Source organism: Canis lupus, chromosome 9, assembly GCF_048164855.1.
Source record: "Canis lupus baileyi chromosome 9, mCanLup2.hap1, whole genome shotgun sequence".
In the NCBI taxonomy this organism is placed as follows: Eukaryota; Metazoa; Chordata; class Mammalia; order Carnivora; family Canidae; genus Canis; species Canis lupus.
In genome coordinates this window covers 45785953-45809173 of record NC_132846.1, presented here as the reverse complement: position 1 = coordinate 45809173, position 23221 = coordinate 45785953, and the positions used below count along the sequence as shown (strand labels likewise).

The 23221-nt window shown below is 37.8% G+C and overlaps 1 protein-coding gene and 1 long non-coding RNA gene across 6 annotated transcripts in view; one reads left to right on the top strand and one right to left on the bottom strand.

The window, feature by feature from the left end:
- The window catches only part of LOC140640190 (uncharacterized), a 33517-nt gene extending 29754 nt beyond the window's left edge, over positions 1–3763 (bottom strand). For 4 of the 5 annotated variants that reach the window (XR_012036861.1, XR_012036863.1, XR_012036862.1 and 1 more), the window contains exon 1: positions 2330–3763. This is a non-coding gene — a long non-coding RNA (uncharacterized lncRNA). Of the gene's footprint in view, positions 1–710; positions 807–2329 lie in introns of those variants that run through there. The other variant, XR_012036865.1, reaches the window with a different exon arrangement.
- Positions 2333–22908, top strand: MED6 (mediator complex subunit 6). The gene is made up of 8 exons (XM_072839121.1): positions 2333–2449; positions 4687–4846; positions 6105–6196; positions 8272–8354; positions 8677–8785; positions 10221–10336; positions 21865–21892; positions 22497–22908. The coding sequence occupies exons 1-8, from the start codon at positions 2428–2430 to the stop codon at positions 22625–22627; spliced, it is 741 nt and encodes a 246-aa protein (XP_072695222.1). The 5' UTR covers positions 2333–2427; the 3' UTR covers positions 22628–22908.
- The last annotated feature ends 313 nt before the right edge of the window (positions 22909–23221 follow it).

Below are 23221 nucleotides of genomic sequence, written 5' to 3'. Positions count from 1 at the left end.
CATCCCACCCTCTCTCTGCCCAAAGGCTGTCCTTTTACATAAATAGAACAGCCCCAACATTGTTACAGAGATACGTGTGTAGAACAATATTACAGCCCAGATCTTCTTCCAACCCCTTTGTTTTAAGCTTCTAAGAGATCCTGAAGAACCAGGAAAAAAACTAGAAGATAGAGATGCTGCTAAATATCCTACATGGCAAAGGACAGCTCTCCCTCCATATTGCCAGTAAAGAATTGTCTGGCCCAAAATGTCAACAGTACAAAAGCTGAGAAACACTAGTGTACAGAATATCTTGCAGAGACTACATGTACAACATTGTTATGGACATGCTCAAAAATGAATCGTTATTCCTTTTTTTCACCTACTCACTTTTGTCACTTGTCATTCCTAATCTGATTAATGGTATCTAGTCTTATGAATGCATATCTTGAAAATAATTTTTATTTTCTCTCTCTCCCTCATCTTGCTTATGTTAGTTCCCTTCCCATTTTATCTCCTAAATATCTGCAATCCTTCCTCCTCCCTCCGCTACCAATCCTTTGTGTGAGTGTAGGCATCCTTTAGTTTGCAACTGTCTCCTAAATGGACTCCCTGCTCTGAGTCTTATAAATGCCTCCAACTCATACTCCTTGAGTATTCTAAAATGGAAGCCTAACTGCATTTCTCTCACTGTCTACAAGATAAAGGCTGAGCTCTAAGGTCTGGCTTACCATGATTACCATGTGTTTTATTATCTGCAGATCCATGTTCTAGTGCTTTTTCCCAATCTCCTTCCTTTCTAGTAAAACCCAAGAAAACAAAACCAACAAAACAAAAACCTTCACACTTCTGTTTATTGGACATGATGTTCCCCCTTTTTTTGGAATGCCCTCTCCACTAGCACCCCCCCTCCCGCCCCTCCTGAAAGTTTCCTCCTGGAAAAATGTGTCTTTTTAAAACTCTGCTCTGTGCATGTGCATACTTCTATTGGGACACATACCACCTCAGGTATAACATCCTAGTTCAAAAGTTGAAATGTGACAAAGCAACATGGTCTATTTTTATTCCACTCAGATTTTAAAATTTTGAATTTCCATGATATAAGGTGAAACAGTCACAGTAAATTCATGGTCCTCTCCCTTTGCTCCTCAGTTGTGGTTAAATTCTGGGGGAGCCCTCATAGTATCTAAGTTTTGGAGGTGTAGGCACTCACGCCTCATCCCTGTACATAGAGCTCCTTCAGATTTGGAGGTTCTTTTCTTAAGTCAGTGTCTTGCTTGTTGATAACCTCATCATTTTGCTTTGAGAATTTTTCTGAGGCTTTCTACGGCTTCCTTATACCACACAACTATTCCCTTCACAGGGCTGCTTCCTACCCCAAATTACCTGGACATTAAATCCTTAATCAGAGACCTAGAGGTATTCCTTTTCTTATAATCTTGTTAAAAATCTTCCTTCAAAAATATTTCCTGTCTTGTGAATTTTTTGTCTTAGAGGCATCAAATACTTTCTTTCATGGGTTTAGACTTTTAATAGGTTTAGTCCCTTAAAAGCTAATGACTCTCAAATTGTTTCTGCTTAGTTCTGTAGCATCCCATATTTGAGGCAGGACGAAAAACAGAACAGAGTAGCTCCTAAATCTAACAGCCCTTTGGATACACCCGGGGGAACTTTTAAAATTGAAGATGCGGGCAGCCCGGGTGGCTCAGCGGTTTAGCGCCGCCTTCAGCCCAGGGATTGATCCTGGAGACCCGGGATCCAGTCCCACGTCGGGTTCCCTGCATGGAGCCTGCTTCTCCCTCTGCCTGTGTCTCTGCCTCTCTCTCTCTCTTTCTCAAGAATAAATAAATAAAATCTTTATTTAAAAAAATAAAATTGAAGATGCTCCCCTGCAACTCTGCATCATCAGAATGTTTGTTTTTTAAAAATCACAAAATCTCTCATTGGTGGGAGTGGGGCAGGACTCCGCTCAATTCCTTTTTCCTTAAAGTCTCCAATTATTTATTTTATTATTATTTTTTTTTACCTACAATGCTTACTCCCTGCAGGTTCCCCAACCTCCACAACCCGGCTCCTCTCCCTCCTCCTCGCCCCGCCCCTCACCTCTGCGCTTCCAGTTCACCTTCCAGCCCCGCCCCGCCCCGCCCCGCCCCGCCCCAACCCCGCCTCCCCTCCCGGCTCCGCCCCTCCCATTCCCAGCCCCGCCCCCTTTCCTAGCCCCGCCCCTCCTCCCCGGGCCCGCCCCTCCCGCTCCCAGCCCCGCCCCCGGCCGGCCCCGCCCTCTCCCAGCCCCGCCCCCTTCTCCTTCTCAGGCCTCTCTCCAGGCGGCGCAGTCTCCGCCCCTCCTTACGTTCCCGCCAGTCCTTGCGGTCCGCAGCGCGACGCTTCCGTCGTCCGTGTTACGTTCACGGGGCGCCGGAAGGAGGAGCCGTGAGCGCTTTTGGAATTATGGCGGCGGTGGATATCCGAGGTAACCTGCGCGGTTACCCGTTGTTTCCTGATTGGCTGGGGGCCTGGGCTGGGGGTTTATAGCTCTCGGGGGCAGGATCCAGGTTCCTTTGTGGTGACTCCCAAGCGCGCATGAGTGGTTTCTGCAGACGACCCAAGGCTCCAATCTGGCGAAAACTCGTTTTCCCCGGCTCCTCAGGGGTCTCTTACAAGCTTCAAAACCGAGGAGTTGGAAGAAGCTCTGGGTCCCGAGCCGCCAGGCCTGCAGTACTGTGGCAGACACATATCTCTACGACGATACGGGGTGGTTCTGCCTGGGTGGAGGGACGGCCTTTGGGCCGAGAGTGGGGCGTGATGACGTGATTGGTTCATCTCCGGGGACTGGGCGTGGGGGCCGCCTTACTCCTGACCCTGCGCCCCCCGCGTCCTTGGGCAGGAATCCCTAAGATTTTCTTCTGTAAGTTTTATTTTTGAGTCTGTAATACCTTCCATCGAACACCCACTATTGAGGGCAGGGATCGGTCCTTTTTCGCAGCTGAATTGGAAAGGTGCCCAGTTATTTGTTTAATCAGTAAAAAAAAAAGAAAAGAAAAGGAAAAAAAAATACAGAGTGGGCAGCCAGGGTGGCTCAGCGGTTTGGCGCCGCCTTCAGCCCAGGGTGTTATCCTGGAGACCGAGGATCGAGTCCCGCATTGGGCTCCCTGCATGGGGCCTGCTTCTCCCTCTGCCTCTGTCTCTGCCTCTCTGTGTGTGTCATGAATAAATAATACAATCGTAAAAAAAAAAAAAAAAAAAAAAATACAGAGAGGCACAACCCGTAAATTGCTACTCGATTTCCGTATCCGGCCATACGTGCACACGCATCTTTTTCAGTGCATTCGTAAAAACAACAACAAACCAGCCTAGGAATTGTGCTCTGTGATTCCAAAGAGTGAACGAAAGGGTATTTAAAATATAGCTTGAAGCGTGAGAACTTAGTTTCAAACAGTCCAGGTTCCTCCAGGTTGGGAGGAGGTATCGTGGAAGTGACCTGTTAACGAGAGTGAGAAAAATTTATGAGACTGAGAGAGCGCCTGTGAATATCTTTATTTTTTTACTGTTGTGGTGGCTCCCACAAAGCTTATTAAACTTGTATCAAGACTCTTAACCTGTACTTGTTTCTATTTTAATTCTTATTATTTCTAAAAAGTCGGAACACGTTTGTATTTCTGGGTTATAATATGATGAGTATTAATAAAAGCATAAAAATTGAGAACTAGAGAAAGAAGCCATTATTTTTGTCTTTCAAAGTAGAGAAAGGCTTCGTAGATGTATTGACATTTGAAATGAGTTCAACCTAGCATGACTAAATTTTCTGCTAAACTTACACCTTTTTGAGAGTGAAAGGGTTCTCTACTTTTTTAAAAAAAGGCATAAACTGTACTAGTGGGATTTAGTACTGTCAGTGATATGAAACATTGCAGTCAGTAGCCAATAAAAGCTCTTTAATTAAAGCTCTCTAGTTCCATTTACCATGTCTTTTTTTTCTTTTTGCATTTTGAAAAATTGAGTTAATTCTATTCTGAAGTATGAAATTGTATGGATGTAATTAAGGGCATTCTACTTCTCATTTGCTTTATAACTTTTACACCATTATCTCCTCTATATAAGCTTCCTAACTGATTTCTGTCCCTAATTGGGAGGTCTCAAACTGGTGGCTCTGACTGTGTTTCCTTTGGGATACATGTTTGAAAATTTTTGAACATATGAAAACTCAGGATTTTCTTTTTTCTTTTTTCTTTTTTCTTTTTTCTTTTTTTTTTTTTTTTGAGATCTTTCTAGGTTTCAAGTCCTCTCACTTCACCTAATCAAGCTATTCTCTAACCATATACATCTGTATTTCTCTACCTTTGTATGTGCATTCTCTCTGCTTGGAATGACTTTGCCCCCTTTTGGTACATGATGAGCTTCTATTTATTTTTTAGTATGTAGTGCCAAAACCTGCCTCCTCCTTACCCTGTGAAAAATCATTCCTATTCCTTCAGGTAAGGTGTTCTCCCTCAATTATGCTCTGATAACACATTTATTCATGCCTTTGTTATAACACTTGTCGTGTCATCTTGTCATTGCTTTCTTGCACACTTAGGTCTTCTGTGAGAATATGTAGGTTAAGATCTATGTCATTTTTATATTCATAGTGCCTCCTGCATTAGATGCATAAATAATGTTGGATTGGCTTTCTTTTTTCTCATCCTTTATCATTTTGTTTCTTTCCTATAGATAATCTGCTGGGAATCTCTTGGGTTGACAGTTCCTGGATCCCCATTTTGAACAGTGGAAGTGTCCTGGATTACTTTTCAGAAAGAAGTAATCCTTTTTATGACAGGACGTGTAATAATGAGGTGGTCAAAATGCAGAGGCTGACATTAGAACACTTAAAGTAAGTTATTGTAAGAAGGTAGCAAGCATCTTTGCCAATTAGAGGTTTTGAAATGAATGGTTCTTTCAAGCTATGGATAGTGAAGTACAGAGCAGAAGTTTTGGAAGAAATGGAGTTTTGGGGAGGTTTGTACAAATTTGACATTCAACGAAGTTAATCACAGGCACTGATAACCTGGGAAGGCTTTTCTGATAATTTCATATATTACTGTCCAGTTAAAATATACCTATGAGGTTTAGATGCGGATCCAGTTAGTGATCTTAGCAATGCAACTGGTCTCTACCAGATGACCATACTTACTGTCTCTCTCTTTTTTTTCCCCAAAGAGTTTAGTCATTCATTAGAGAGTGCACACAAGCAGGGGGAGCGGCAGGCAGAGGGAGAGGGAGAAGCATGCTCCCTGTGGAGTAGGTATCTGGTGTGAGGCTCAATCCCAGGACACTGAGATCACTACCTGAACCGAAGGCAGACCCTCAACCCACTAAACCACCCAGGCACTCCCTTATTGTCTCTTACATCAAATTTAATGTCTTAAACCATAGTCTGACTTATAGTAGATTTTTCTTTGTATGACAAAGTTTTAGCTTGACGATTGCAAAGTAAGAGTCTTCAGACTTCAGATGCTAAATAATAAAGAATTTATTGCTATCACAAAAGTTTCTGAAGCAATTGTACAATAGTTTTTCATTTGTCACCTAATATCAGGGAGGGGTTCTTGATAAATTTCTGAGGTATTTTAAATAGCTTTTCTTAGGAGGCAAATATTTATGATTATTAGGACAACTGGCTTTTAAATAATACATCAGGTCAAAAAATTTGTCGGAGGCAAGGGTAAGGTTTTTGATGTTTTATAGTTGAGTATGTATAGTTGAAATACATGGTCAAAGCATGTATAGTCTTCATGTACTATGTATTTTTAGATTTTACATATATTTATATGTCTCAGGAAACATTGCAGTATTTTGGTTGTCTTTTTTGAAAGGTACACTCTTCAACGTACTTTCATGAGTGAATACTCAGATTTAAGTTTATTGTGAATTTTTGTAGAGAAATTTTGTTGTTTAAAAATCAAATCTTACTTTATCTATATTCCACCTACCTGGGAAAATAGCCAGTTTTATTGGACAGCTAGTTCTTAATATCAAACATAGTTTTAATCTGGTTTACAGTGTTGCGTACTTTTATATAATAATCTGAATGTTCTACACAATTGTTTGTAGGGCATTCATAGATCTCTGGATGTCTGTTCTGTTTTCAGTCAAATGGTTGGAGTGGAATACATCCTTTTACACGCTCAGGAGCCCATTCTTTTTATCATTCGGAAACAACAACGGCAGTCCCCTACCCAAGGTAAAAATGTGTAAACTTGAGGCATAATTTTCTTCTTAAAATACCATGATTTATTTAACCTTCTGAGCTACATGTTCTTACTTTTTTGGATTGGGTTCTGTTTTGGGGATCCCTAAGACCACATACACGTTCAGTGCTTTGCTAAGAGGACTCCGCAGATTCAGCATATGGGTCTGTTAGTTATACCTGAGATTTGTTATGATAGCACAGTAAAGATCCACTGATGAATCAGTAAGGGAAAAAGCTACATCAAGTGGGACTGTAGGAATCCATGTGTAAGCTTCCTTTGCTTTCCTTTTTGCAAGGGGACACACCAAGTGCATTCTTCTTCCAGCAGCCCCCACACACATATTAGGTGTGTAACCTATCTGTTTAGGGAAATCCTTTTGATCCTCGGAGTCCAGAATTTTTATGAGAGCTAATCTTTTTTTTTTTTTTATAACAAGTTAAGGAATTTATTATCTTGTATAACAAAAAGTCCAAAGGAAAAGCAGTTCCAGGATTGGTTAATTCAGAATCACAATTAAGGTGCTTTCTATCTGTGCACCCTGCTATCCTCAGTATGATGGCTTTCATCTTTATGCTTGTTCTCTCTCAGTTATCATCAGATGGAAGAGGAGATGACAAATGTACTATATGAGCACTGACCCCAACCCACTGAGAAGATATGGTCTAATGAGAATTGGTGTGCCTAATCCAATTGTCTACCCCTCTGCTCTTGGGAAATAGTAATTAGGGAATAAAGATAAGGAACCTTCAACCAGCCCTTCTACACATGGGGAGAGAAGCTGAAAGTCCTCTGCCTACCAAAATTCCAGACTCTCAGAAGGAAATGAAGTTTCTACTACAATATCGTTTGTACAAATTGTTGAGGCACACTAGTAGAGCAGGCATAAATTTACCACTTAGGAAATGTTTCAGAAGCCAAGTTCCACTAGTTCTGTGCTTGTACACTAGAGTCTAGGGACAACTCTCCAAGCACTAACAAAGTAACTCACTACATTGAAGCCATCTCTTCTGTGAGAATATCTGTTGGGAACCTCGAACATCCCAAGTAACTTCTTATCTCAGTCTACTATGTCTAATTCTATTAAAAAATGCATGGTAGATGCAGTTGTACCAAATTCATAGAGGATCCATTGAAAATCCTCATTGACATATTCAGCCAAAATTCTTACCTGACTTATGTTATCAAACATAAACTTGGTTTAGAAATCACACTGAAGAGTATAGAATTCAGATTTGACTTTGAATCAAAGAGCTAGTTACTATTCCAGAAATGACCAACTGCATTTCCTCATTAGATAACCTCATTAAGACATTTAAGAAAAACCTTCAGCCTGGTACTGATTCCAGGGAATGACTTGATAGAGAAGCTGTGCTTCCATAGTTAAGAATCCACATTTAATTTCAAACACAAAGGATCTAGAATCCTTGCCCAGAGGGAAAAAATAACCTTAGAACAAAGGCAAGGCCAGGAACAAGATTTCCATGATGAGAGGGTTCAGGTCATGGGAAGTGATACAAGGTGGTACCAGCTTTACTAGCAGCTGGTTTATTCCTTAGGACCCAGGAACGGGGCACAGAGGCAGGTTTAGTGCATCTGATATCTTCATCCTAGGTGCTAAATCTCTCACTCTGAGGTCTTATTCCCCAAGCTGTAACTGACTAATAACAACATTGGATGATCTGGGAACTTGTTAGAAATGCACTATCCCTACTGAGTAAGAATCTGACTTTAACAAGATACTCGGGTGATTCAGATATACATTAAAATTTGAGAAGCATTGCTCTAGTTGGCAAACTGTTTCTGTGATGGTCCAGAGAATAAATATTTTAGGCTTTGTGGGCTTCAGAGTGTCTGTAATAGCTATTCAACTAGTGTCATAACAGTCTTAGATAATATAAATGAATGATTATGGCTGTTTTCCAATATAAATTTATTTACAAAAATAGGAATTGCCAAACCTCGCCTTAATATGGGAAAATACCAAATTTTAGTTGTTCTTTTTATGAAAATATTTTTATTTGTGGCATAGCTATATTCATGAATATTTTTATTTTCACTGCTTCAGTTATCCCACTGGCTGATTACTATATCATTGCTGGAGTGATCTATCAAGCACCAGACTTGGGGTCAGTTATAAACTCTAGGGTGGTAAGTGTCTTCACATTCTTGAAACACTAAAGAAAACTTATAATCGAGCTACTTTGTTTCCAAGAATTCAACAGAAGCTTCTCTCCCTTGTATATGTTGGCATGAAGTGTTGATTATTAAAATGTCTTGAACACTATGGGCCAAGTCCATGTTGAAAGTACGTATTATAGCCCCAGCTGTGTAGTGATTCAAGTTCTGGGGGGAAAAAGAAAAACAAAACTGGAAAATTGCTGCCCTCGCATATGTAGTATTTCGTGGGTATTTACTTTGGAGATTTTAGTTGATCTAATGAGAAATTCAGAATTTGTGTTCTTTTTAAAAGCTTACTGCAGTACATGGCATTCAATCAGCTTTTGATGAAGCTATGTCATACTGTCGATATCATCCTTCCAAAGGGTATTGGTGGCACTTCAAAGATCATGAAGAGCAAGGTGGGTAGAACACCTAGACCTTCTAAGAACCCTTTTTGGTAATTCTGAGACTGAAGCTGTTTTCTTTAGGAAAACAGCTATTGATTTCTAGGTGTGTTTTATTTATTTATATATTTTATTTGATTTTATTTCTTTAAAGACTTTATTTATTTCTTCATGAGAAACACACGGGGAAAGACAGAGGCAGAGGCAGAGGGAGAAGCAGGCTCCTTGTGGGGAGCCTGATATGGAACTTGATCCCAGGACCCTGGGATCACAATCTGAGCCAAAGGCAGACGCTCAACCACTGAGCTACCCAGTGCCCCTCTAGGTGTGTTTTATTTTTTATTTTTTATTTTTTTTAAATTTTTATTCATTTATGATAGTTACAGAGAGAGAGAGAGAGAGAGAGAGAGAGGCCAGAGACACAGGCAGAGGGAGAAGCAGGCTCCATGCACCGGGAGCCCGATGTGGGATTCGATCCCGGGTCTCCAGGATCGCGCCCTGGGCCAAAGGCAGGCGCCAAACCGCTGCGCCACCCAGGGATCCCTCTAGGTGTGTTTTAGATAAGAAAACTTCATAGGATGGTGACACTGTCATAGCTACAGTTCCTGTAACTAGATGTGGTAACACTAGTTTTCCCATAGGAACAGAAATTTTAATGTGTAGGTAACTGGTAATCTTTGGTAAGTTGATTCAAGGTTTTAAAATATTTGGAACATAGGATATTAGTGATTAATGTATCCTGCTTACCTAACTGTTGAGTCTTTTAAAATCTGGAACCTCAATCTCCCTAGTATTTCAAAGTAGGGGAGATGCTTTTATAGCCTTATCTCCAGATGACCAGTTTATTTTCTGATCTTTCCATGTTATTACCTGTTGTGATGCCAGGACCTCTAGTTTCCATAGCTGCTAGTCTGCTATTGGTTCTGCACCATATTTTACAATAAAAGTATTCTGTACTCTGGAAATGTGTCTGTGGCAGTATACCCATATTCTGAATTTCCTTCTTTGAGAAATAACAACTCAGAATAAATTACTGAGGGAAAAATAGCCTTTAAATGGAATTCAGACCTGTGAGATGAATGATCTTCCAAATATATTTATTCTTAATAGTAGGTACAGGGGTAACATCATTTGACATAGGATTTAGGTAATTATGGAAAACTTTAGCCTTGAAAATTTTAATGTCTATCTATGCTTACATATTAAAACTGAAGTATCCTTAAAAAACTTAATCAGTTTTTTAAATGTTAAAATGTTAACTTCATTTAAGAGCGAAGAGTTAAGAACACTTGTTTCTGTATGTTGTGTTTAATTTATTTGGAGGGATAATCTTTGGAATAGCAGCCATTAAAAATAATGACATTTGAGTATATTCATGGCAGATAAAGATTTGTAAAATGTAAGACACCAAACTAGGCAGTGTTTTGATTTGGACTTCATATTTTAATAGATAAAGTCAAACCTAAAGCCAAAAGGAAAGAAGAACCAAGCTCTATTTTTCAGAGACAACGTGTGGATGCTTTACTCCTAGACCTTAGACAGAAATTTCCACCCAAATTTGTGCAGGTAATGAAAATGCATGTGGTTAACTTTGATTTGACACTTTTTCCTGGAATATTTATTTTTAGTTGAGAACTGTTTCAGATGTGGCCTAAAAATAGTTATTTTCTTCATTAGTTAAAAATGGTCTCTGGGGGAGAGAAAAGGGTCTCTGAATCAAAGGAAAGGTTTTCAAAGACTTAATGGAAGAAGTGGGCAAAGGAAATGGAATTAACAGTTTTATGCTCTTTAAGGTTATTTTCTCGTTAAATCTTCATAAAGACTGCATTCTCATTCCAAAGTTGCTAAAAGTGTCACAGATGGTAACTAAACTAGAATATGAAAAAAACAAAACAAAACTAGAATATGAAACTCATGCTGTTTTTATTCTGTATGCTGCCTTTCAGCCTGATGTAGTAGATATCTAAGTCCTTAAATGATAGACTAGTTAAAATTTTTTTAACAAGTGGTGCTTAGCTGGCTCTGTCAGTAGAGCATGGGACTCTTGTTCTCAGTGTTGTGAGTTTGAGCCTCACACTGGGTGTAGAGATTATAAGTAAACTTAAAAAACAAAAACTTCTGTAACAAAAAGAACAGAACATTTGAGGTGAAGGGTTTGGCATAATAAATGGAGGAGTAAAAAACAGACTTCCATTTTTTGGTGATTAAGTTATATGAATTCTAGTATGTTATTTAGCGTAATAGTAATAGCAAAGCCACCTGCCATTCTACTCAATGAGCTTCTGAAGTGAAGTAAGTATGAGATGGAATATGTGTACGTTATTCTCCTAGTTAGTCTCAGTTCATATATACAGGGCTGTACGCACAAGATCATGTATACTATTATTCTTGTGGGGGGAGGGGACTAAGATTTTCAGGTTGGTTTTAGATTAAATGAGATTTTTCACACTTTGGGATGACTTTAGAACAGGCCTCACCTTCTCCTTTTCCTGACTCCACTGTGTGAGTTATGTGCTGTTGGAGTGGTGATGTGGTGAAGGGAATGGAGGTCAGAATGGAATGTGTGACAGGGAAGTCAATTTAGAGAACTCTCATGAATTGCATTTGAAGATAAAATAGTGTCTGTTGAATAAGTAAATAAATTATAGTGTGTGTAGGGATATGAGTAACCATGATAGTGTGGGAGGTTAGTTGTGGTTGACCATTCAGCGAGTACGTAGTTTATATGAGGGAGGCTGAGGGAAGAACATCTTGACCTATACAGTACAGTATCCATTCAGCACATGTGACTATAGAACATTTGAAACACAGCCAGTCTAAGTTGAGCTGTGATAATAGTGTAAAATGCATACTGGGTTCAAAGACTTGGGGGGCAGGGTGCAGAGTAAAAAAATGTAACTACCATCTTGCATTTGTGGCTCACATATTTCTTTTGGATAGTGCTCATCTAGAAAATGGGAACAGCACACAAAACCAGAAATATGAAAGAGTATTAATGGAGATATTAGTATTCATATTAATTAGTCGACATACTAATAATAATAATGGGTAGATTTTTCAGAAACCAGAAATCCTTAGTTTGTTGTTCTTTTTCTAGTTCCTTGATCTGTAAATTTAAGATTACTTATTTGAGAATTTTCTTTCTCTTTAATGTGGGCATTTATTACTATAAATTTTACTCTTAGTACTGCTTTTGTTGCATCCCGTAAGTTTCGGTATATTTTGTTTTCATTTTTATTTCTTTCCAGATAATTTCTGATTTCCTTTTTGATTTCTTCTTTGACCCATTGGTCGTTTAGGAGTGTGTTGTTTAATTTTCACATATAAGTTAGCAAAAGGAAGGAAATGAAAAAGATAAGTTGAAAAACAAATGAAATAGACTAGAAAAACTCTAGAAAAAAATGAAACTGTTGGTGTTTTGTAAAGATAAAATTGACACTTTTTTTTTTTTAGATTTTATTTATTTATTAATGAGAGACAGCGGCAGAGACACAGGCAGAGGGAGAAGCATGCAAGGAGCTCGACATGGGACTCGATCCCGGGTCTCCAGGATCATGCCCTGGGCTGAAAGTGGCGCTAAACCACTGAGCCACCGGGGCTGCCTAAAATTGACACATTTTTAACTAGATTAACAAAGAGAGGAAACTCAAATCAAATTAGAAATGAAAGAGGAGATGGAAACAAAAGAATCACAAGAGACATATCTAATTATGTGTCAAAAAAATGGAAAACCTTAAGAAATTCCTAGAAATGTACAACTTAACCCAGACTGAATCATGAAGAAACAAAATCTGAACAGACCAAAAATGAGTAGGGAGATTAAATTAGTAATCACAATCCTCTCCATGAAGAAAGGTCTAGGACCAGATGACTTCGTAGGTAAATTCTACCAACATTTAAAAACATGAGAATTAACACCAATCCTTCTCAAACTCTTTTTCAAAAATTGAAGAGGAAGGGAACATTGCCAGATTCATTGTGTGAGGGCATTAATCTGATACCAAAGACAAAGACACTACAAGAAAAGAAAGCTACTATATTTAGTATCTATGATGAATACAGATCCAAAAATCCTTGATGAAATACTAGCAAACCAAATTTACCAGCACATTAAGAGAATCATGCACCATGATCAAGTGGGATTTATCCCTGAAATGCAAGGATAGTGCAACATAACTGAAATCAATCTTGATGGTATACTGCGTTATCAGAACAAAGGTTAAAAATCACACGATCATCTCCATAGATGCAGAATGAGCATGTGACAAAATTCAACACTCTTATGATAAAAACATTCAACATACTCAATAAGAAAGGAATGTGCCTCAACATAATAAAGGCCATATGTGTGATAAACCCACAGCTAACATACTCAGTGATGAAAAACAGTTTTTCCTCTAAAATCAGAAAGAGGACAACAGTATCCACTTTGCACAGTTCTAGTCAATATAGTACTGGAAGTTCTACTAGAGAAATTAGGCAAGAAAAAGAAATACAAGGCATTCAAATAGGAAAAAAAGTAAAAGTGTCTCTTTACATGACCCCTGATATGATTTTTTACATACCAAACCTTAAAGATTCCACTAAAAAGCTTTTAGAACTAATCAGCAAATTCAGTAAAGTTGCAAGATGCAGAGTCACTCAAAAATGGGTTGCCTTTCTGTATACTGACAACAAATTATCTGAGAAAGTTACCTGAGAAAGATATTAAAGTTGGTAAATTCCATTTACAGTATCATCAAAAAATACTTAGTAATACAGTTTTTGTGGTAAATTCCATTTACAGTATCATCAAAAAATACTTAGTAATAAAGTTTTTGTTTTCATCTTTATTGAGATATAACTAGTATATAGCATTATGTACATTTAAGATACAGTGTGTTGATTTGATACACATATATTGCAAAATGTCAGCTGACCCCATAGTATTAGGTAGCCTCCATCACATCACGTCACATAATTACCATTTCTTTTTTGTGTCAAGATCATTTATGATTCACTCTTTTAGCAACTTTTGAGTATATAATATGTTATTAACTATAACCACCATGCTGTAATTGGATCCCCAGAACTTATTTATGTTATCAGTGGAAGTTTGCACCTTTTGACCAACATTTTCCCATTTCTCCTGCCAACCTCCACTCAAGCCACTGATAGCCATCACTTTACTCTCTTTATGAATGTGGCCTTTTTAGATTCCACATATAAGTGATACATAGAGTATTTCATGTTCTCTTTCTGGTATATTTCACATAGCCCTCAAGTTTCATCTTTATTGCAAATGGCAGCATTTCCTGCTTTCTAATAGCTGAATAATATTCAATTTCATACCACATTTTCTTTATCCATTCATCTTTTAATAGATGGTAGGTTGTTTCTTTATCTTATTGTTGTGAATAATGCTGCAGTAAACATGGGAATGCAGTTATCTCCAATATCTTGTTTTCATTTCCTTTGGATACTTGTAAGTGGACTTGCTGGATCATGTATTTCTATTTTTAATTTTTGTGGGAACCTCTGTACTGTTTGCCATACTGGCTATACCAGTTTACATTGCTACCAGCAGTGTGTCAGGGTTCCCTCTTGACATCCTCACCAATACTTATAATCTCTTGTCTTTTTGATGATAGTCATTCTAATACTTGTGAAGGGATATCTCATTGTGGTTTTGATTTGCATTTCCCTGATGATTAGAATCTTGAGCACCTTTTAATGTACTTGTTTAATGTAATGTAGGTCTTCTTTGGAAAAACATTTATTCATTTCCTCTGCTCATTTTTTAATTGGGTTGTTTGGGGTTTTTGTTTTGTTGTTCTGCATTGAGTTGTAGGAGTTCTTTATATATTTTGGATATTAACTCCTTATCAGATATTTGTAAATATTTTCTTCCATTCTGTAGGTTGCCTTTTCATTTTGTTGATGGTTTTCTTTGCTGTGCAGAAGCTTTTTAGTTCGATGTAGTCCCACTTGTTTATTTTTGATTTTGATAGGTTTGCTTTTGGTATCAAACCCAAAAAATTATCTCCAAGACTGATGTCAAGGAACTAATAGCCTGTTTTCTTCTAGGGTTTTATGGTTTCAGGTCCCATGTTCATGTTTTTAATCCATTTTGAGTTAATCTTTATGTATGGTGTAAGATAGTGGTCTAGTTTTATTCTTTTGCACATGGTTGCCAGTCTTCCCAACACCATTAATTGAAGAGACCATCTTTTCCCCATTTTCTCCATTGTATATTCTTGGCCCTTTGTTGTAAATTAATTGACCGTATATGTGTGGTTGATCTTTGAACTGTTATGTTCCACTGATGTATGTGTCTGTTTTTATGCCAAAATCATACTGCTTTGATTACCACAGCTTTGTAGTATAGCTTGAAATTTGAGATACAAGCATTTTTACATTTATTGCAGCAGTATTCACAATAGCCAAGATGTGGAAACAACCCAGATGTCCCACCACAGATAAATGAATAAAGAAACTGTGGTGTATACACATAGTGGAATATTATTCAGCCTTTAAAAAGAAGGAAATTGTACCATTTGTAACATCATGGAAGGACCTGGAAGATGCTGTTAATTGAAATAAGTCAGTTGCAGAATGATGAGTATCATATGATTCCACTTATATGAGGTATATAAAATAGTCAAACTTTAGTAGTCAAACAGATGCAGAAAATGTGGTGGTTGCCAGAGGATGGAGGAAGGGGGGGACATAGGGAATTGTTAAATGGATATAACGTTTCAGTTATACAAGATGAGTAAGAAGTTCTAGCGATCTGCTGTACAACATAGTGCCTATAGATGGCGTTAAACACTTAAAAACTCTGTAAGAAAGTGGATTTTTTGTGACATGTTCTTAGCGCACAATAAAACCTAAAATCATAGGAATATAAAGAATCTTTTGGAAGTAATGGATGTGTTTATTACCTTGATTGTGATGATGATATCACAGGTATATGTGTATGTACTCATCAAATTGTACACATTAAATAAGTGCTGTTTCTATATATCAGTTATACCTCAATATACCTGAGTGGAGGGTGAGGTAGAAACAAGAAAATACTCTGAAATTTTACTCTATGTGATTGTGGTAGGGAAGAGTAATGAAAAAATACAAGACATGAAAGATGGTTAGGGTTAGATTGAAGATTTTGTATGCTAAACAAAAGAATTTGTGGTTAATTCTGTAGCCTAGTACTTAAATATTTGCTATTTTAAATCCATAACCACTTGGACAAATATAACAGGTTTCTAGCTGCATTAAGTAATTTGAAGTATTTGAACTATCATCACTACAGACAAACCAAAGCAGTAGCAATTTTTGTATATTCATTTTAAAATACATGCTCTCTAAGGGTGCCTGAGTGACTTAAGTGCTCTAGGAGTGCCTGAGTCAATTAAGCATCTGACTCTTGGTTTTGGCTCAGATCCTAATCTCGTGGTCATGAGGTGATGGAGCCTTGTCTTAGGCTTTGCACTCAGTGCAGAGTCTGTTTACATTCTCTGTCCCTCTCCTCCTGCTCTTGCTCTCACACTCTTTCTCTCAAATGAATAAAACCTTTAAAAACCTTTAAAAAAAAATAGATACACCCAGTGCTCATTACATCAAGTGCTCTCCTTAATGACCATCACCCAATTATCCCATCACCCTTCACTTCCCCTCCAGCACACCTCAGCACTTCCCCTCCAGCACACCTCAGTTTGTTTTCTGTAGTTAAGAGTCTGTTATGATTTGTTTCCCTGTTTTCATCTTATTTTTCCTTCCTTTCTCCTATATCCATCTGTTTTATTTCTTAAATTCCACATGTGAATGAAATCATCTGGTATTTGTCTTTCTGTAGCTGACTTATTTTGCTTAGCATAATATGCTCTAGTTCCATCCATATCATTGTAAATGGCAAGATTTCATTCTTTTTGATGGTTGAATAATGTTCCATAGTATGTGTGTGTGTATACATATATATGTACTCTGTATACACACACATATACATACTCTGTATACACACACACTACATTTTCTTAATCTATTAATCATCAGTCAGTGGACATCTGGGCTCTTTCTGTATTTTGGCTGTTGTGGACATTGCTTCTATAAACATTGGGGTGCATGTGTCCCTTTGAATCACTATTTTTATATCCTTTGGATAAATACTTAGCAGTGAAATTACTGGGTGGTAGGGTAGCTCTATTTTTAACTTTTCTAAAATAAGTTTTATTTGTCTGTTGGCTATTTGCATGTCTTTTTTTTTTTTAAGATTTTATTTATTTATTCATGAGAGATACAGAGAGAGAGGCAGATACACAGGCAGAGGTAGAAGCAGGACTTGATCCCAGGACTCCAGGATCATGCCATGAGCCAAAAGCAGATGCTCAACCACTGAGTCACCCAGGTGTCCCTGTGTGTCTTCTTTAGAGAAATGTCTGTTCGTGTCTTCTGCCCATTTCTTGACTGGATTTTTTTGGGGGTATTGAGATTGATAAGTTCTTTATAGATTTTGGATGCTAGCCTTTGATCTGATTAGACATTTGCAAATATCTTCTCCCATTCAGGAGGTTGTTTTAGTTTGGTTGACTATTTCCTTTGCTGTGCAAAAGCTTTATATCTTGATAAAGTTCTAATAGTTCATTTTTACTTTTGTTTCTTTTGCCTTTGGAGACCTGTGTAGCAAGAAGTTGCTGTGGCCTAGGTCAGAGAGGTTGCTGCCTGTGTTCTCCTCTATGATTTTTTTTTTTTTTTTAAGAAAGAAGCTCTTTTTTCTTTTTTTTTTAAGATTTTTCTTTTTTTAAAAAATTTATTTATTCATGATAGACAGAGAGAGGCAGAGACACAGGCAGAGGGAGAAGCAGGCTCCATGCTGGGAGCCCGATGCGGGACTCGATCCCAGGACTCCAGGATCGCGCCCTGGGCCAAAGGCAGGTGCTAAACCGCTGAGCCACCCAGGGATCCCCGTCTCCTCTAGGATTTTGATGGATTCCTGTCTCATATTAGGTCTTCCATCCATTTTGAATTTATTTTTGTGTATCTTGTGAGAAAGTGGTCCAATTTCATTCTTCTGCATGTGGCTGTCCAACTTTCCCACCATTTGTTAAAGAAACTGTCCTTTATCCATTAGATATTCTTTCCTGCTTTGCCACAGATTAGTTGACCATAGAATTGAGGGTCCATTTTTGGGTTCTCTATTTTGTTCCACTGATCTATGTTTCTGTTTCTGTGCCAGTACTACCATTCTGTCTTGATGATGCAACTTTGTAATACAACTTGCAGTTCGGAATTGTGATGCCTCCAATTTTGTTTTTTTTTTCTGACACTGCTTTGGCTATTTGGGGTCTTTTCTGTTTCCACACAAATTTTAGGATTGTTTGTTCCAGCTCTATGAAAAATGTTGATGGTATTTGGTAGGAATTGCACTGAATGTGTAGATTGCTCTGGGTGGCATAGAAATTTTAGATCCTTTACCTCTTTTGTTAGGTTTATTCCCAGGTATCTTACAGTTTTTGGTGCAGTTGTAAATGGTATCGATTCCTTGATTTCTCTTTCTTCTGCCTCATTGTTAGTGTATAGAAATGCAGCTGACTTCTGTGCATTGATTTCATGTCCTGCGACTTTGCTGAATTGCTTGAGGAGTTCTAGCAATTTTGGAGTGGAGTCTTTTGGGTTTTCTACATAGAGAGTATCATGTCTGCAAAGGGTGAAAGTTTGACGACTTTGCCGATTTGGATCAAGCTTAGATTTAGACTTGGTTTTGATTGATAACTAAAATTTAGAATATAGGAAAAGAAACAGGTTGTGCTTTAAATATTAACTGTTAAGGGTTCTATTTTCATCAGTCAGTCTCCATAGCATTTAGTAGCTTATTGCTGTGCCTGGGTTCTTAGGTATTTCCAGCCAAATGGCCTCTTTTTTTTCTGACCTTAAATCCCATATGCTTTCATATCCTGATGAGCTAGGCTGGACCGTGTAGAAAACTCAAAGACTCTCTTGAATCTTAAACAAAGCAAAACATTTTTTGCTTTATAGAAATTTAAAATAATATATGAAAGAATAATTAAGAACGAAACCCCCATATGCCTGTTACCTGGCTCCAACAATTGTCAAACGTGGCCAGTCTTGTTTTGTGTCTTCTTTCTCTACTTCCAATTATTTTGAAGCAGGTTGTAGACTGCATATCATTTTAGTGAGGTTTTTATGTTTTATCTTTCATTTATCTTTCAAGATTTATTTATTTATTTTAGAGAGCGAAAAAGAGCATGCATTCATGTACATGGACGTGGGGTAGAGGGTTGAGGGAGAGGGTGAGAATCTCAAGGAGACTCCCCACTGAATGTGGAGGCTGACACAGGGCTTGATCTCACAACCCATGAGATCACTACCTGAGCCAAAGCCAGGAGTTAGATGCTCAGCCCACCGATTCACCCAGGTGCCCCCATTTTTCTTTTAAAGTTTTAGCCGGAGTCCTACGTCAACTGTCATTTTCTAGAGCCCCCACCTTCTTTTAACCGTCCAAGGGCCAAAGCCAACTCCCAAAGAGAATGTCTAACTCTATATAACAGAACTAGGAGAAAGATAGCTCTCTCTAGAATTGTTAATCCCTTTGCTCCTACCCAAAACATTTCTCAGATCTAGAGAAGAAAATAGATTCTTGGTTTACTTGAAGTCTCCTACAAACTCTATTTACCCATTGTATCTCCCAGAACTATTTGTAGCTCAGGACTTCTTCTTACTTATCTATTGTATTTGACAGTTGAGCTTCTGGGTTACCCCTATGAGGAGTGCTTAAAAGAATATTAGAAAAGTCTTGCCTGCTTCCTTGGAATTCCTTTTTCCATATTTTAATTCTCATTACTACTGAAAGTTACACTGATACTGATGTGATGGGAGTTCAGGTCCTTTTACAGTGAATGTCTTTTCAGTGCTATTTTCAGAAACTGCTAGAATACCGTAGTGTTTAGCTAGGTTTATCACAAGGTTACTAATTAAATTTTGTCAGAAAGGTGCCCCCATTCTGCTTTTCTATCTGAAATCATATCCTATTAGTTTGTCTGACAGTATTCACTAGAAAAGATGAGAGAGTGTATTAGGTACATAACGACATTATTCAAATGTTCAGATAAAGTCCAGTGTCCAGTATAGTTCACATGATTCAGTAGCAGATAATAAAACTCCCTCTCAATTTCTCACTTCCTCAGTGTTATGCCAGGTATTTCTCTCCTGTTATAAAGTAAGAAAAATTCTTTGTTCCTTCAGATTACTTTAGACATGCTTAAATCCTAATATGTTCATAGGATATGTGATAAGGTAGGTGTGTTGGAGGTTACCATGAGCACCTTCATGTTTGGAGATTTGCTTAAAGGACTCACTGGATTTATTACAGTGACATAGTAAGGATATACAGCCAGATTTAAGGAAAAAGACAAGTAGAGTCTGGAGGAGCCATGTGCAGGCTTATATCCTCAGTTTCCCATTAGGGATTACACAAAGTGCATTCTTCTTTTAACAGTGAAAATGAGGCAATATGTGTGTGGTATTTTTGCCCAAGGAAATCCAGGAGAGACTTGGTGCTCATGTTTTTTTTGGTAGAGGGAAGAGGGTTCATCACGTAGGTACTCTATCTAGCTCATACCAAAATTCACATTCCTGGAAGGGAGGTAAATATTCAGCATTAACAGTGTTGTACAGTCTAAACACAGTGAGCCACCACTATCAGGGAATGATGGGAACCTTCTGAAATCCAAGTTCCTAGTCATTAGCAAGAGCCAGCCTTGCAAGCTGGCCTAAGGATAGCAGCCTTGCGCTTTCTATGTTAGTCTTTTCTATATAGTGGATAATATGGAGCTGAATTTTGTTCTTATTAAGTGTAATGTTCCCAATAAGAGACAGCTAACTCTGGGAAATGAACAAGGGGTAGTGGAAGGGGAGGCGGGTGGGGGCGATGGGGTGACGGGGTGACAGGCACTGAGAGGAGCACTTGACAGGATGAGCACTGGATGTTATGCTATATGTTGGCAAATCGATCTTCCATAAAATATATATATATATTTAAAAAAAAAGTGTAATCCCAGAACTTGCAGTTGGAATGGGCTGGTACACAGTTGATAGCATGAATCTGGAACATATGATATCAGGAGATTTTGTAGTCTTTAGTCCTAGGAATTGATGAGAAAGCTTAGGGAGGGCATGTAAATTCAGAAAGAAATTCAGAAAATACCTGGAAACATTAACCTTAAAAATAAAACATTTTTCTTTTGGGATGTTGGAGAAGTCTATAAAGCTACTGTGTGTGTGTATTTATGTATGTGTGTATGGGTAAAGGAATAATAAGTTTGAAGGAGTTAGATGGGAGGGAACTTGGGGTGTTGACATTCTTATTTAAAAAAACGGGATATAGAGTCATTGGCTGCAAGTGAAGAGTAAGTTGTGATCCTTGAGGATGGAGGAGGAGGACAGTGTTTTAAAGCATTTAAGTTAGTTAATAGGAAAAAGGAGATGACAGTAATCGGATAAAAGAACTGCTCTACAGAATGGGAGGATCTGATCTTTTTCCTGACTCATGATCCCCTCATCATTTCTTTCCTATACTTTGATTTTTAATAGTACTTTCATCAGAAGCCTTATGTTCATAGAAAAATACTTTTTTTTTTCCTCTTTGCTTCCCATACCTGCCAACTTTAAAAGTTGGAGTGTTCTTCTGTATTTCATTCTGCTTTCTTCAAGTTCATTATCTCCTAAACAAATAAGCCTCTGGAATTTTGAAAGACTCCATTATTCTCTCCCATTGGATTTTACTTACTTTTTGTAAAGCATTACAGCCTGGGTGCAGAGGCACAGGGCTATGTAGATAGATGTCCAAGGGAGGATTGTTTATGTTTGACTCTTTTTGTTCTAGTTATAGTTTTGTGTCTTTTCTGGAACAAAGAAATAAGTAGAAAATGATAAATTGACTCTTTATGGTATGGGAATAGTAGTTTCTCTTTATGGAGTCATTTTTAATATACTTTAAATGAATGTATAATTTTAATAAGAATTATGAAGTCAAGAAGAAGAAAACTTTGCTAATCTGCCCTATTTTTTCCTCTCCCCTCCTTTTTTTAAAATTATAGCAAAAGTCTGGAGAAAAGCCTGTCCCAGGTATGGTTCCCGATATTCTTATTAAACTTGAAATAAAACCAGTCTGTTTAACTCAGTAACAACTGTAGCATGTAAGATGAGCTGTGGTCCTTTTGTCCTTCTAGACCTTCATGGTAATTCATTAGTCCTAATTTTTGAGATCTGCTGAACTACCAAAAGATGGTGCTTCTGTGATAGTGGTATTAGTATTTAGAAGATTAATTCAAGTGGAAGAGTAAGTATTGAGCAGGTGTGGAGAGGCCGAGATGATTTGAGTTTGTTTTTAGTTCAAATCTCAGTATGAAAAAAGGTGTTCTATTTCATCATTGAAAACAGGTATTGAAATATCTGTTCAGCCTGGGAAAGACTATATATCTTGTTTATGCATATTGTCTTATTTAAATGTCATGTGTTTCTGTCTACAATCACAAATTTTCCTGGGTTATCAGGTTTTTAGGTTTGTAAATAGGTTCTTATATATTTGCCTGATGGAACAGCTAAATTTAGAACTTGAGATAGGCAGTTCTAAATGAACTTGAGCCTGAACCGTTCACATTGTTGTCTAAATTGATCTCATCCCTTCACTTTCCTCTCCCTTCCAAAAATACCTGCTTTTGATGTCTAGTGGATCAGACAAAAAAAGAGGCAGAACCTATACCAGAAACGGTAAAATCTGAGGAGAAGGAGACCACAAAGAACGTCCAACAGATAGTGAGCACCAAAGGCCCCCCTGAAAAACGAATGAGACTTCAGTGAGCAACGGATAGGAGAGAAGCTTGCAAGACTCCTCTTGCCCATTATTGATACCTCATTACTGTGACAGGCTCTTGAACTTTAAAATTCTTTACCACAATCCTTCCATTTGTATGAATGTGTTTGTTCTTTAAGAAAGGATGTAAGGATCCTCATGCTTTTGATATAAATATTTTTTATGTATGTTTTGTAACCTTTCCCCTACTGGACTTGAGCAGCCTCCTTACTTAAATGTATACTGCTATATACATCTAAAAACAAAATAAAGATCTTTGTATAAATCACTTTATCATGACTTCTTCCCCTTATTTCTCTTGCCGAAATGTTTCTGGATGCACTTTGTAAACACAAAGGATTAACGTGAAAGGAGTAACTAAGCTCATTTTTTCTTTTATTAGTTGTGTACTTCTCAGTATTAAAATAATAAAGTTACTGACAATTTGAAAGATAAAAGGGAAAAACGTCCCCCTACTAATACTATAACAGTGTTGTGAAATTTCTTTGTGCACATTTTTAAAACTGTAGTTTGTAATTATTCTGTTCATGCAATTTTACTTTTATCGTATAACTATGTCTTTTGTAAGTACTTCTCCATGT